Below are 16,329 nucleotides of genomic sequence, written 5' to 3' on the forward strand. Positions count from 1 at the left end.
TATCTAAACACTCGTATATTTCGTGGGTAGAGCAAAAACGAGAAAAGATGGTGTTGCGTACTATATTTTTTCAAAGTTATGAAAAAGGTATATAGTTTCACAGTCGCCATCAAATTCATAGAATGAGATATTGAAATCTTTTGAAAAAACAAAAAAAAAGGTAATGCGTTGGAAGGGGATAAAAGTATCATAACACAGCGAGTTTTTAGAGCATTTACGAGGAACAATGTCACTTGAATACCTTTTATCTGAATAGAAAGTTTACACGATTGGTAAGCAATCCCGAATGAGAAAGAAAGAAATATTTAGAACGAATTAAAATATTGTTAATAATTATGATAATAAATTAAACTAAGTTGAACACAACCTGATAATGACGTTCCTTTATTAATGTTTGCATTGAAATATGAATGATATATTTCAAAGCAAAGAATCATCGGGCAAACGTAATACACCAGGCAAACGTATGCCATCCGTCGAGCTAACTAAAGGATCGTCTCGTATGTTTCAATCAACCCGGACAATTAGTAGAACACAGGCTTGCTTGCGAGAGGCCGCCGCTTCCGACGGCGGGTCGGTGGCCGACTCGTATTGCGTCACCTTGGCGGCTTGGGACCGCCTCAGTTCCTTATCCTCGTTAGATGGAAATTGGATTTTATTAGGAAAAAAATAAATTCATAATAAAAATTGCGCTGCGGTGGCGTTAATACGTAAGTACCTTTTTTTGTTATCAATTCTTTTCACATGTCTAAGACACTCATGCGTTATATTTTTCATGTTAAAATGATAAGCAGAAATTGAAATTTAATTGAATTGAAAATTCTCTTTAAGAAAACTAAAACGATTTTTCCCGGATGCATGAAACTTTTAATCCTTGCAACTGTTGCTCTTGACACTGATAGCAAAATGAGCACACAAACCAGTACGATCTAATTGTGGAACAGTACATCCGATGTATCGACCGGAGCTGGTCATTGAAACCCAAATGCCACCGTTATATAATTTGTAACGAAATAGCACGATCATATGGTGGTGAATAACGTTCCAGCTGCACGGAGGCTAAAACAGTATTCCAAAGCCCGTGTTCATTTCTAAATTGTTGTTTAGCCTTAAAGAGCAATACGGAAAGGAAAGAAGACGGCATGTTCATTGTACCTACACTGATTTCCAAAAATGAATCAGTGAAATCTCCCGCATAGTTTTCAAATTTCCTCATCACAAATTTTAATTTTACTGTACATTTTTATTGCTCTCTCATGTTGTATTGATTATGTTTTATTTTTTTTATTCTGGAAATTCGACAAAACTCATATCCTGGTTCGTCGTAGTGTTTACCTTTTTTTTTTTTATTCGGGAAAACGTTGCATTCGGGTAAATTTTTATTTGGGTAAACATTGCATTGGGGTGATTGATGTATCGCATTTATAAGAGCTTTATTTTTCTATAACAAAATCGCATTTGTATCATCACTCTTCTTCTTGGATGGCACTAACATTCCCAATGGAACTTTGGCCTTCTCAACGTAAGTATTACTTGCGTCATTTTTATTAGTAGTACTTAGTTGAGATTTCTATGCCGAAAAACACACCTTGAATGTATTATGGAGTGGCAAGCTCTAGAATACGCGTGACCATAGGGCAAGTCGGAAGAAATTTCATTGGCGAAAAAATCTCCGGCCAGAACGGGAATCGAACCCGAACCCCCGGCATGATAATGTGGGATGCCAACCACTCGACCACGGGAGCACTTATCATACCACACTGTATTCATATAGAACTGGTTTTTATTGATTCAGAAAAATTGATTGTACTTATGAAAGAAAGTCGTATTGGCTAATGAAAGAGTTGCGATAACATTCTCAAGAAAATAGCCGTTTACTCAATGAAATGCGCCAGAATGCGCTGTCTTGATTCTATATAGCTTTCTTTCGCCAAATTCGTTAAATGAAGCACCCAATCATCTCAGCAGTGGATAAGTGAGGAGCACGTACAGAATTCAGACCCAGAGCTGGCATTCATCGTTTTCTCATGCTTTTCCATACTCTACAACGGAACGCAAACAGTCAATATATTTTCCCCCAAGTTCACTCGCCGTGAACAAACAGTTGTTTCGGGGAAAAAGGCAAAACATAACCTTTCACATGCATATATTCACACATACACAAACCAAACAACAACGAGGAACCACTTCTTCGCCAAAAAAATTAGAAGATTCTGCTGGCGTCGTTATTGGTTAGAATCGTTATTTGCACTTTGCGGGTGCTGAGAAAGTTTCGTTCGCAACGGAGCTTATAAGCACTGAGTGTGCGATGATGTAATGTATGCTCGGTTGGAGAAGCATCTTTAAGTCTTCATTAATTTTCATTCGTTCCGTAGAACCACCCCATGTGGTGAATGCTGCCTTGTACCAGACAGACACACGCCTCAGACGTTTCCTGGCAGAAGAGTAGCAAGGACGTAACAAATGGAGATACATCATTCTGTCTGGGCTACGAAATTTGTAGAATAATTGCCTACGTGTGAGAAATATTATATGTAAGTTAACGAATCGCGGACTACGGCCGAGTTTTTAAAAAAATGAAAACGAACTTCACTGTTCAACTTTCAGACCAATAATGATCGTCTTTATTTTCCGATACTTAATTCTACCCTACACTTCCAAAATGAATCTGCTGACCTATTAATATTATACCTGTCGATGCCAGTCCAAGGGTCGTTCGCCGTCGTTGTCGTTGCCCGGATGTTTATTGCTGAATTGCGTGACCTAGTTAATGTTGTTGTCCATCGGTGGAATTCTGCTGATGCTGCTTGAGGGTAATGCCCGTTGTTCCGGTGTCAATAAAGTGCTAACTGCTGACGGGGTCCAAATAATGAATGTAAGATGTTCGACGATGGCTCGGTATCGTTGCCAACTGGGGTCATGCTGGTGGATCCGTTGGTAACTTGTATACGGGTGTATGAACTTCTCTTATGTTATTTGTACTGTTTGTTCTTTGGCTATTTTAACCATACCACCTTCGTATATTTCTCCTGACTGTAATCATGTCTTGCCACTATCGCCAGTCATTCCCGTGCATACTTCCAAATGCTTATTCGCATATTGACCCTAACAACCGGCCCTAGGGCATCCATATACTAATACACTGCATTTGACAAAGTCAAACATGTCCGGGTCGCAAATGCAATTTGCGACCACTGTCACTCGCGAGAACTGCCAAACTTTCAAGCTGGGTCAAAATGTGAAATCCACTCTACAGCCATTAATTTACAGGATGACATTAACACACTTCTAAAATCAAAAATAATGAATGAAAATTTGCTTTTCTATTTCGAATATGTATTCTATGCAATACAGTATTACGTAATATTGAACTGGAATTGTGTCTGATGATGATTTTATAATATAATGGCGAGTTTAGTAAATGTTGTGTGTTGTGAAATATATAGCCAAATGGTTAAGAGAGCGTCGTGTTTCAAGTAATCGTATAACTTAAGAATCTCCATTCAAATTTTAGAATTGCAAAACTGCCTTCTTTAGATTTTCGCGAATTTGACGATTGTTTCGAGTTAAATATGATTAGCGAATGGGCGCACCTTGTTACGTAGATCTGCCTTGAGCTCACCGAGAAGTTTGATAGTTTGGTAATGACAGCTAAATTTGCGACACATCTTGACTCGCGGATCATATCCTCTTGGCCTGCTAACAACCTTTGACAAGGAAAAAACTTGTATAGCGTCAACTGTATTTTCTTGTTAACATGGAAAAAGTGATTAATTGACGGTGGGTGCAATAGGACATCCCATCCGAGCTCCCGTTGCTTCCTGCGGGTCATCAAAGATGTGTGAGGCCGAGTGATGTCCTGGTGGAAAACAACACCATTCCTATTGATCATTTCTGGCAGCTTCTGGTCAATCGCCTGCTTCAAACGGTCAAGCTGCTCACAGTAGAGAACCAAGTTGAGGGTCTGGCCATAGTTGAGCAACTCATAGTGGATGATTCCCTTCCAATCCCACCAAACACACAGCAAAACCTTCCTGGCCGTCAATCCGGGCTTGGCGATGGTTTGGGCCGGCTCACAGCGCTTCGACCACGACTTTTTTCGCTTTAGGTTGTCGTACGTGATTCACTTTTCATCACCAGTCACCATCTTCTTCAAAAATAGGTCGAGTTCGTTCCGTTCGACTGAGTTTACATGTAGTTTTTTAACAGTAGAATCCTTGTTAATCAATAAATCATCTCTGGTAGAATAGCTTAGAGCTAAACACGCTGATACTAATTCAGTCTGCATTAACATAGGACGCACGATATAAAGAAAGTTGTTCTAACATTCGAAACCTTTAATTTATTGAGGTTTTTAGTAAATAAAATCTATGTGTATTTTTTACAATATGTCTTCTACATCGTACATGTGCTTCATACTATCAATATCTGGAATACATTTGCACTTTTCATTTTGTGAAAGTAATCACAGAAATCGATAAAGAAAATATAATCAATGGACATTAATTGAAATTGAAATTTAATTGAATTGAAAATTCTCTTTAAGAAAACTAAAACGATTTTTCCCGGATTCATTAAACTTTTAATCCTTGCAACTGTTGCTCTTGACACTGATAGCAAAATGAGCACACAAACCAGTACGATCTAATTGTGGAACAGTACATCCGATGTATCGACCGGGGCTGGTCATTGAAACCCAAATGCCACCGTTATATAATTTGTAACGAAATAGCACGATCATATGGTGGTGAATAAAGTTCCAGCTGCACGGAGCCCGCTCCCGTATTAATGCTTATGTTATTGTACAAACGGGGGAAATTTCGCGGAAAATGATGGCCTGGAATGAAAATTTATGCCACCCAAAAGTATATCGCTACACGGGCCCATGATGAGTACTTTTGATGGATTGCCATTTCGTCGGTAGCGGGATTGGTGAAATGTTATTAATGAGCAGAGTCTACAAACATTATTCGCCAGCTCATTTCGCATTTCGGGAAGCGGTGGTATGCGCTCATTACCATTGGTTTCGGAAAAAAAGGATCCATCACATTGGGAAAAAATACCTTAATTATCATAAAGTCCATTTGGTTGCTGTTTAATTTGGGTATTCCTGATGTTGCGTGTTGTGGTGAAGTATTCATGGTTTCATATTTGAATTACAGATGACAACATTTTATAGTCTGAAATCCTTGGAATGAATGAGTACTCGAATAATAAATGTAAATATGTATATACTGGAAGTCATTGTTTTGAACGATAAATTGGTAATTTATCAAATGTTATGGCTGTTATATAATGTCAATGAAATCCATTTCATTAGCAAAGATTATGTACCGTTTCTTTCATATGATATCACCAAAAAATGTTGAGGATAATGACTTATCGTTGAGTTAGGCACATGTAATCATGGAAAATATTTACACAAGATCTCTATCTGTTCCTAAATATGAGAGAAGAATCAGGAGAAAGTTCGGAATATTTATATTCCCGATGTTATTGACTTTTTCTGTTGATCTATGTCTAATAGATCAAATCAGATTTTGTAAGAAAATATTAAGCAATTTCATGTTCAAAAATATGAAGCATTGCTGCTTTAGTTCCCCAATGAAAATAAAAAAATCTCCCTGGTAAAAACTGAGAACTTGTTGTTAGTCTTTAAAAATACCACCAAAAATGACATCTTTTGCATGTCGCGCGAATCATTGCTCATTGTACTCTATTGCACTCTATGATTTACAATAATTCTGAATCCCATTGACAAATCAAACATTCACAATGTGTCGCCAATTCACTCAATTCATGGCTCCTTTTCACAACTTTGGGCTACATAAATTTTTACCAAGATGTTCTCTATGGTAATCTAGGTGAATTCTCGGTCTTGATATAAGACGCAGTGCACAAATTACGTAACGCTAACAATTGAGATTTTTGGGCTCGTTTTCGCTCAAGTTGATTAAGAGAAAATGGCATATGACATTTCGACGAGAGAAAATAGGTTTCATTCTACCGGTTTTTTCCTTCTCTAATTCAAAGTTTCACGTATAACATTTTTGTTGTCAACAAATGAAAATCTCTTGGTCGCGTTCACAGCGATGAACATGAAATTTATGGTAGGGAAACCGCGGTTAAAATGAACAGGGTTGGTAAAATTAACCGGTGCTCAAATTTCAATAGTTTAACTCAAAATCAATTGATACTTCTTCTTTATTCTATTCTTATAACAAGCTAATTACGTTATGCATGAAATTGTCAAATGTAAATAATAATAAATAAAACATAAATTTCTCTCACCGTTGTCATTCGGATTTAATTTTGCGCGCATCGTATTCAAGGAATTTCCCGTGAATACGATTTAGAGTATTCGACCTGATATTTTCGACAAAACATCAGTTTAGACGACTGTTCACATATTCTAGATAAGGTAAACAAATATTTTGTTTGACTTCAGCGATTTATTTGCATTTGAAATTATTATGTTTTTTGGGGCAAAAAGAACCACCACCGAATAACGACTTACAATATTATGTTTTCTAAATCTGACATAACTTATCAAATGTTGCTATTCAATGGGTTCCCTTTGTGGCTTTCAACCTGAAAAAATTTCCCTCCCCAACCAAAACCAAATCTCAATATGGGTATCGTCATGTGTTTCTTACTACGTTTTTGTACGTATGAGAAAATTCTAATTACTACTCTAGGAGAATAGGCCCAGATTATTTCACACATATACCAATTTTCTCAATAATGATTCAAATAAAATTGGACATGAAACAACGTATACATCTAACCCATTAAACATGATATGTACAGGTATTCATTTTACCACCACCAGGTGATCATTTTAATCGCTAACTATTTTTTTCCATTTTACAATTTTTTTCTTTTGATGAAATATTTTCTTTTTTTATTTCTTATAATAAAAACCGTTTGATGTCTTAAACAACTATGAGTTAAGCTCATTAAAAATTCGTACAACAATGCTATATCCCTTGAGGTGACCTCATACTTTTGGCTGTAACTTTCCAACAGCATCAAATATCAAAAAATCAATTTAGGACAACATTCTGAGGGCATAAGCTTTCCAAAAATGCAAAAAAAAACAGCAATTCGATTTTTTCGATTTTCCAGACCAAAGTGCCCCCTTAACTTATTGTTAGAATTATTGTTTTTAGTTTAAATAAAAGTTACGCTACGAACTTATTCCACAACCCAATATATTAAATCTTGTGTAGATAAGTTATTTTTCGTAAAATCAAAAAATGCAAATTTGTGTTTCAAATATATGGACGCCGTCAAGATATAAATTCTCTAATGACTCATATTTTGTGATAATTATATTTACTTTTAATTTCGGTCGGATGGGCGGTCCGTTCTACACTGAGGAAGATGAATCGTTTCCGTTCGTTGATACTTTAATGAAACTGTCAGTTCGCCTTTACCTTCACTTTTATGTCCCTTGTGTTGAAAACAACGAAGGAGTAATATTGTCTCCTGAACCTTTCAGGCCCACACGCTGATGAATGCTTAAACCCTAATCAGCAACAATCTATAATTCAACGTGATTGTGGTTGGGCGATGTTTTCCATGTCCTTCCCAGTTATCCATTGTTCCATTTCTACTAACTTGAGTGTACCGCCCATGGGAAACTGACGACCTGAGAGGGAATGTAAATCGATTTCACCTGATTTGTTGTGTCCGGAGCGAACTTTATTCTGTGTGGAATTTCTTATGCTCAAATAGACCACTAATGAGATCAGTTGAATTCTTATGGTGCAGAAATTTGATTGAAATTGAATTCATTATCCGCATAGCCGCTAATATATTTGCATATTACTTCAGACACCACGAACATAAATTTCAATCAAACAAGCTTGTGAATTGTTAATCCACGATTTGAACAAATAGCGAATAATTATTGATAACAGCTCAAAATTGAATTTATAACTCCATGGCATAAATCACTTACAATTGTTTCCCTTCTTATCTCCACTTGCAGCGAGGAAAACGTGTGGAAGCTGTGCGAACAGGTGAAGAAAACACATCCAACGGAGCTGTCCAAATGCTATGCCGTGTTTGTATCGAATGAGAGAAGAACAGTGCCATTATGGAGACAGAAAGCCGGCCGCGGTGACGAGAAGCTGGTGATATGGGACTACCATGTTTTCTTTATGCATAATCCATCGCCCAATCGGTGTTTGGTGTTCGACCTAGACACCACGCTGCCTTTCCCGACTTACTTCCACAAATACGTGACGGAAACGTTCCGCTCGGACTATGCCGTGACGCCCGAGCATCACAGGTAATACCGTGTCGCATCCTTATCATCGGCAACAACTATAATTGAACCGTTTCGTTGGAATAGATTTTTCAGAGTTATACCTGCCGAAAAATACCTGGCGGAGTTCTCGTCAGACCGGAGACATATGCGTAGACCGGATGGTTCATGGATAAAACCTCCTCCATCGTATCCACCCATTCAGACAAGCAGTAAGTATTGAGTTAGGCACAAAACACAGACCTCAGTATGTGGGTATACGATACGAATAAGCCTTAAGGTTTTTTGTAATGTTCTTTAATTTATTCAAGATATTGTTTATAAAAGTTAATGCCCTTTCTTGTTTTTATGTAGCGTTCACATTCTGCCTTAATGCGCGCGATGGGTTGTCGTAGTCTATTTTCTTTTCGAAATTCGTTATGATAGAAAGCAGCTCCTCACAAGAGTACAAATGATGTCCTCTGGATGGAGTCCATGTGGACACAGCATTATTATTTTAGACGTTTGTTACCGAAGCGATTTGAATTGCTTGTTGATTCACATCCAAAATTGATTGTGTTCCATTTACCCGAATTCTATATTATACTAGCTGACCCGGCAAACGTTGTTCTGCCATATAATTTATTTCTAGAGAATATTTGGTTAGTAAAAATAACGAATATATTTCAAGAGAATTTGTATGGTATCGTTCTGATCTGTGAAATTGATCTAAATGATGATTTTCACTGCGAAACATACATATGCGTACCTCTAATTTTCGAATGCTCCCTTTTTATTTTAAATATCCTTGTTTTATATATAAAAATATGCATAGTCAATTTTTTGAATTTTTCTAATCATTTTAAATATTTTCAAAAGTATTCTATTGTTCTAATTTGGGTGAAGACAAACTCAAAGATATATAAACGATGCAGATCTGATCTGCCGTTCTCCTGTGATGATATTTTACATATAAAGATTTATACATTGATTGGTATCCAAAAACTCGTATATTACGTGGGTAGAGGTAAAAACGGGAAAAAGCGGCGTTGCATACTATATTTCCCATGAAAAAGATATATACTGATGAAAGTTTCAAGTGTCAGTTTCAAGTAGTCGACATGAATTTCAAAGAATGCGATATTGAAACTTGTTTAAAAAGAAAAAAAAGACAGATATTGCGAAGAAGGATGAGAAAGGAGATGAAAGAACAGTATTATAACACAACGAGATTCTAGAGCATTTACGAGAATCAAGGTCACTCTTCTGTAGAAGCATTTTACCACGACTATTAGTTTGATCTATTGTAGTGTGACCTTCACTCGAATACCATATATATTGAAAGTTTCTCACGAAACCGCCCAGCTTAGCTCACCTCTTTTTCATATATTTTCTCAGGGTCGGCCACCGACCTCGGGAGGACTCTTCAACCCTTCAACTTCTCGAACGGAAACCTAAATTTGCCTATACCAATGCGTACTGGTTCTGGGACAGATTGATAGATAAATCGTAGAAAGGGGGTAATTTTTTTTTTATTTTCAAAAAAGCGTGGGTTAGTATCGATGCGGCGTCGGATGTCACACGCTGGGGGCCCGTTGGTCACCTCGTTGATCAGAGAGAGAGAGGAGGATGACACGTACCTTTTGTGTCTTTCGAATACGGTGCTGCTCACGGTGGAATAGTAATGCTCAGCCTGGCCCATACGTGGTTGCGCGTCTTGGCCTTGATGGGCCTCGAATCTCACATACTAAGTATTCCGTGCTATCCACTTTTCTCCACTTACTTCCAGTTTTCTGTGCTTCCTTCTTCACAACTCTTTCCAAATTACTTTTTCTCAATAATTTCCAACTTCCGCGGAGCTTCTTCACACAAAAATCGCTTTTCTATCTTCGAAACGATATTTCGTTTAGCCTCAAAACCGCAGTCCAAGTCCTCCTCGTACGCTTCATCGCCTTCCTTTTTCCATCACCCCCCCCCTCTCTCTCTTTCTCTCTCTCTCTCTCTCTCTCTCTCTCTCTCTCTCTCCTTTTCTCTCTCTCTCTCAATTTCCCAGGTGAATGGCACGATGCTCGCTATCTCACTATCCCTCTGCTGTAAAAGTTCATCATCGATATCACGATATGCTAGATGGCGGTAAATTGGTAATTCGTGATGCCACTGGCAAGGTGTCGACGTCTGGTGACGATTTCAAATTGCGGCCATAATTCAGTTCATTCCAACTGAAAATCAGCTATTCTTTGACGCTCACCTAAACTAGTAAACGAAGCTCGTTGCCGTCAACGCGGATCGCTGTTTTGAAGAAAACAGATACTTTTGACGTTTGAGATGTTGCCACCAAAAATATAGCGGGTGCCATTCAGCTTTCTTGATGGTCTAAACCTTCCGGAGCCGTAAACCCATATCTTTGAATCGAATGGAAGTCAAGTGGCGTAGAGGAAACCGGGATTGGTGCTTCAGATCCAGCATTTGGTAATCACAGTAAAACACGGCGGCGGTAGTCAGAATGGTACATTAGCGGCTTCTGGAACTGGAACCATGGTGTTTATCGATTCGGCGATGGACAAGATGGCTTGTTTGATCTTCCTGAAACGTAACCTGCAGCCTACCGTTCAGAAATTCGGTCTCCCTCGTGATTACTACTACGTCATTCGTTCGATAACTCGCAAGTAGATCGGATAGGTTTTCGAAACGATCCAACAAAGGTGTTTTTTTCCACATCGAATCAGACTGTGTTTTTTTTCATCGGTTGCGCTTGCGAGTAGAGCGAAGCTCAAAGTGGTGCGCGACCGAGACGCAGAGGATACAATTGAGACAGATTTATCACACACGCCACACAGCAGCGGCAAGTATAAGTTTATTTTTCTTTTGTCCTCCTATCATTCCTTCTACCATCTGTGCTCGATTTACACCATTGTTCATCTGTGTGTTTACCAAATCGGCAAACGTTGGCATTAGGGGTGTCTATTTTTTCTTGGTTACATTACCGTTGAAATTTTATTGGAACTTTTTTTCATTTTAGAATTTTATATAAATAAAATAAATTAATATAAATATTATCCGGAGCATAACCTTATAATATTTTTTTTACTTATTCATTTTGATAATTATTATATTCTGTTCATATCGAACAGTTGGCCGATTTTTCTAATATGGCTGAGGGCGGAAAGGACGCAATTGAATATTTCTGATACCGAACCTCCTCCTGAAGAGCAGGAGGATGAAGCAGAAATTGAGGTAGAAAATTCTGTTTACGAAGTTGATAGTTCCGAAGATGAGGAAATCGACGAGAAACAGGATTTTCGTCCTAAAGAATACCCTGAAGGCTCCAAAGGCCCATTCATTGTGTACTTTAGACGAAAATCCAAACCTCTCAATGTCATTCGTATCTCGAAGGAACTAACTCAACATTTTTCTGACGTTACCGAAATTACACGGATGGGGCCAGACAAACTACGAGTTGTCGTCTCAAGCAGGACCCAAGCGAACAAAATAACGCGCTGCGACCTCTTTGCGATTGAGTATCGTGTATACGTACCCTGTTGCAACGTCGAAATAAACGGCGTAATAACCGAAAAGGGTTTGACCCGAAAAGAGATAATCGATGGTGTCGGTCGCTTCAAGAACTCCACACTAAAAACTGTGAATATTCTTGCATGCGATCGACTGAAATCTGTGTCACATAAAAATGACAAAAGAATTCTCAATCGGACAAACTCTTTTCGTGTGACTTTTGAGGGTTCCGCCCTTCCAAATTACGTTGCAATAGGGGCACTTCGTTTACCTGTTCGATTGTTTGTACCCCGGGTAATGAAATGCAACAAATGTATGCAACTCGGTCACACGGCCGCCTATTGTTGCAATAAAAAACGTTGCGCAGATTGTGGAGAGAGCCATGATGAGAATCCTTGCGCGAAAGAGCACAAGTGTCTTCATTGCGGCGGGACTCCTCATGATCTTATTCAATGCCCGGTGTACAAACAACGAGGGGAAAAACTCAAGCGTTCCTTAAAGGAACGTTCCAAGCGGACTTTTGCAGAAATGCTTAAGAGTTCCGTGCCAACGACACAGGACAATCCCTACTCCATTCTGCAGAACGACGAGCCTGTTGCTGATGCTCCCAATGCCGGATGTTCCGGTACATCGCAGGGTGCCATCAGGAAAAGAAAAATTACTTCTTTTCCATCACTCCCCAGAAAGAATACCGAAACTTCCCAAGTTGGAATGAAGCCTCGAACTGAACGTGCTGAGAATAGGCCGAAGCAAGTACCTCCCGGTTTACGTGGTCATGCTACCAACCAGGGGTCCTCAGCACTTCCCGGAACAACAACGAACACGTCTGTTCCATTTTCGCGGTCGAAGCAACAGCCACTACCTGGCCTGCTTGCGCTTTCAGACCTTGTGGATAACATTTTAAATGCTTTAAATATAAATGATCCTCTTAAAAGCATACTATTATGTTTGCTTCCGGTTGTGAGAACATTTTTGAAAGAAAAATGTGGCTTTTTAGCAGCGTTCATTTCCCTCGATGCCTAATTCAGCGCAAGAGGTCAAGGATTTGACCACTGTCATACGGTGCAATTGCAGAAGCATCATCCCTAAACTAGACCAATTTAAATTTTTAGTTCACAGTTCTAACTGTGATGTATTTTCTCTCTGTGAAACATGGCTTTGTTCAGCCGACGAGCTGAATTTTCACGATTTCAACATTATTCGCCTAGATCGTAACGACTCGTTTGGTGGCGTACTATTGGGGATCAAAAAACGTCACTCCTTCTATAGAGTCACTATCCCATCGATTACAGGCATTGAAGTTGTCGCTTGCCAGATACAAATCAATGGCAAAGAACTCTGCATTGCTTCGATATATATTCCTCCCAGGACTACGGTAGGCCGCCATCAGTTCTTTGATATTATCGAGGCATTGCCGGAGCCGCGGTTAATCTTAGATGACTTCAACTCCCATGGAACAGCATGGGGGTCACTCTACGATGACAACCGTGCCACGTTGATTTATGATCTGTGCGACAACTTCAACATGACAGTTTTAAATACTGGGGAAGCAACTAGGATAGCCAACCCTCCTGCACAGGCAAGCATGCTAAACATATCTCTCTGCTCTTCTTCATTATCCCTGGATTGCACATGGAAGGTAATCCAAGATCCCCACGGTAGTGATCACCTACCAATAATTTTATCGATCGCCAATGAATCAAAATCTAGTGAGTCAGTCGATATTGCGTATGACCTCACGAAGAATATTGACTGGAGAAAATTTGCAGAATTAATATCTGAAGCAATCATTTCGATGCATGAACTTCCTCCCCTTGAAGAGTATAATTTTATATCAAGTTTGATTTACGATAGCGCACTTCAAGCTCAAAAGAAACGTGTACCGGCTACCACTTTCCGACGTCGTCCTCCATCGCTTTGGTGGGACAGGGAGTGTTCAAAGGTCTACCTTGAAAAATCATCCACTTTCAAAAAATTCAGGAAAACTGGATTAGTGGAATGGTTTCGAAAGTACCAAGCTCTAGAAGCCAAACTAAAAGGTCTGATTAAAGCAAAAAAGCGTGGATATTGGCGGAAATTCGTCAATGGTTTGTCAAGGGAGACCGCTATGAGTACTCTTTGGAATACGGCTAGGAGAATGCGTGGCTGGAACCATACCAATGAAAGTGAGGAATACTCTGACCGTTGGATTTTCAAATTTGCAAGGAAGGTTTGTCCCGATTCTGTTCCTGCACAAAGCGTCGTATTCCGCTCCAATGCGATTATGAGAATTTTTCGATGGTGGAATTCTCAATTGCCCTTCTCTCATGTAACAATTCAGCTCCGGGGTCGGACAAGATTAAATTCAACTTGTTGAAGGATCTTCTCGACTTGGCAAAACAGCGTTTGCTGAACTTGTTCAACAAGTTTCTGGAGCTGAATATTGTCCCGCATGACTGGAGACAAGTGAGAGTGATAACCATACGGAAACCCAACAAGCCGGCTAGCGATCACAACTCGTATAGGCCGATTGCAATGTTATCCTGTATTCGTAAATTGTTAGAGAAAATGATTCTACTTCGTTTGGACAAGTGGGTCGAAACGAACAATTTGCTGTCAAATACGCAGTTTGGCTTCCGCCGAGGTAAAGGGACGAATGATTGTCTCGCGCTGCTATCTTCTGAAATCCAAATCGCATTTGCTCGCAAAGCACAAATGGCTTCCGTTTTTCTCGATATCAAAGGGGCATTTGATTCAGTTTCCATGGAAATTCTCTCAGAGAAGCTTCATAATCGTGGACTTTCACCAATTCTGAATAATTTCCTGTACAATTTACTGTCAGAAAAGCACATGAATTTCTCTCATGGCAACTCAAAATCTTCTCGTTACAGTTTTATGGGCCTACCGCAAGGCTCCTGCCTAAGCCCCCTCTTGTACAGTTTTTACGTCAATGATGTGGATGATTGTCTAACTAGAGACTGCACGCTGAGACAACTTGCAGACGATGGAGTTATTTCCATCACGGGTACTAATCCCGTCGCTCTGCAAAAGTCGTTGCAAGATTCCATGAACAATCTGTTCACGTGGGCCCTCAAGCTGGGTATCGAATTCTCTACGGAGAAAACTGAAATGGTCGTTTTTTCTAGGAAGCACGAACCCGCCCAATTCCAGCTTTACCTATCCGGCAAAACGATCCAACACTCTATGTTTTTCAAATTCCTGGGTGTATATTTTGATTCTAAGGGTACCTGGGGGAGACACATTGCGTATTTGAAACAGAAATGCCAGCAAAGAATCAATTTTCTCCAAACAATAACCGGAACATGGTGGGGTGCCCATCCAGGAGACCTCATTCAGTTGTACAAAACAACGATATTGTCAGTGTTAGAATATGGCAGTTTTTGCTTCCGATCAGCTGCCAGGATTCATATTCTCAAGCTGGAGAGGATACAATATCGTTGCTTGCGTATAGCCATGGAGTGTTTGCATTCGACACATACGATGAGTCTCGAAGTTTTGGCAGGAGTACCCCCGCTTACTCTTCGGTTCACAGAATTATCCTACAGATTTCTCATCCGTTGCAAGATCATGAATCCATTGGTGATTGATAACTTCGAAAATCTACTACAACTGATTCCTCAGTCAAGTTTTATGTCTTTATACCATGAGTACCTTACCCACGACGTGCACCCTTCACCAGGCATCTCCAACCAAGTTTGCTTTCCATACTTTTGCAATTCCTCTGTCATTTTTTATCTGTCCATGCGACAAAAAATCCATGGAATACCAGATCACCTACGCTCCAATGTTATTCCGTCGATATTTCGGAAAAATATGGGAAAGTTGGATCTGATAAAATGTTCTTTACTGACGGTTCATACATAAACGGGTCCACTGGCTTCGGCATCTTCAATGAAAATTCCAGTGCCTCTTTCAAACTCAAAGATCCTTGTTCCGTGTATGTCGCAGAAATGGGTGCGATATACTATGCTCTAGGGATCATTGAAACACTACCCATCGACCATTATTTTATTTTTTCAGACAGTCTCAGCTCAATAGTGGCAAACCGCTCAATGAAAGTTGATAAACGCTCATCTTATTTCCCAACAAGAATAAGACATCTATTGAGTGTTTCGGTCGAAAAATTATTCAAGATTACCTTAGCATGGGTTCCCTCTCATTGCTCGATTCCGGGGAATGAGAAAGCGGACTCGCTAGCTAAGGTGGGCGCTTCAGAAGGCACACTTTTTGAATGGCAAATTGCCTATAATGAATTTTTTCACATTCCTCGTCAGGACACACTCGTTAGTTGGCAGCGCATGTGGAGTGAAGATGAGTTCGGTCGTTGGTTACACACGATTATCCCTAAGGTCTCGACGAGTGCATGGTTCAAGGGGTTGAATGTAGGTCGTGATTTCATTCGCGTGATATCTCGGCTTATGTCCAATCACTACAACCTAAACGCGCATCTCTATCGCATTGGGCTCGCAGCAAACAATCTTTGTGATTGTGGCGATGGCTACCACGACATCGAGCATGTTGTCTGGTCGTGTATCCGGTTCCATGCTGCTCGCTCTCAGCTCTCT

The 16,329-nt window shown here is 39.6% G+C and overlaps 1 protein-coding gene across 8 annotated transcripts in view; it reads left to right on the top strand.

Moving 5' to 3' along the window:
- Positions 1 to 16,329, top strand: part of LOC129765308 (protein N-terminal glutamine amidohydrolase) — a 108,348-nt gene that overhangs the window by 72,117 nt on the left and 19,902 nt on the right. For all 8 annotated transcript variants that reach the window (XM_055765482.1, XM_055765481.1, XM_055765477.1 and 5 more), the window contains exons 3-4: positions 7,997 to 8,299; positions 8,363 to 8,487. In XM_055765482.1, the coding sequence (XP_055621457.1) occupies positions 7,997 to 8,299; positions 8,363 to 8,487 (428 nt within the window). The remainder of the gene's footprint in view (positions 1 to 7,996; positions 8,300 to 8,362; positions 8,488 to 16,329) is intronic.

The sequence above is a fragment of the Toxorhynchites rutilus genome, chromosome 2, assembly GCF_029784135.1.
Source record: "Toxorhynchites rutilus septentrionalis strain SRP chromosome 2, ASM2978413v1, whole genome shotgun sequence".
NCBI classification, from domain to species: domain Eukaryota; kingdom Metazoa; phylum Arthropoda; class Insecta; order Diptera; family Culicidae; genus Toxorhynchites; species Toxorhynchites rutilus.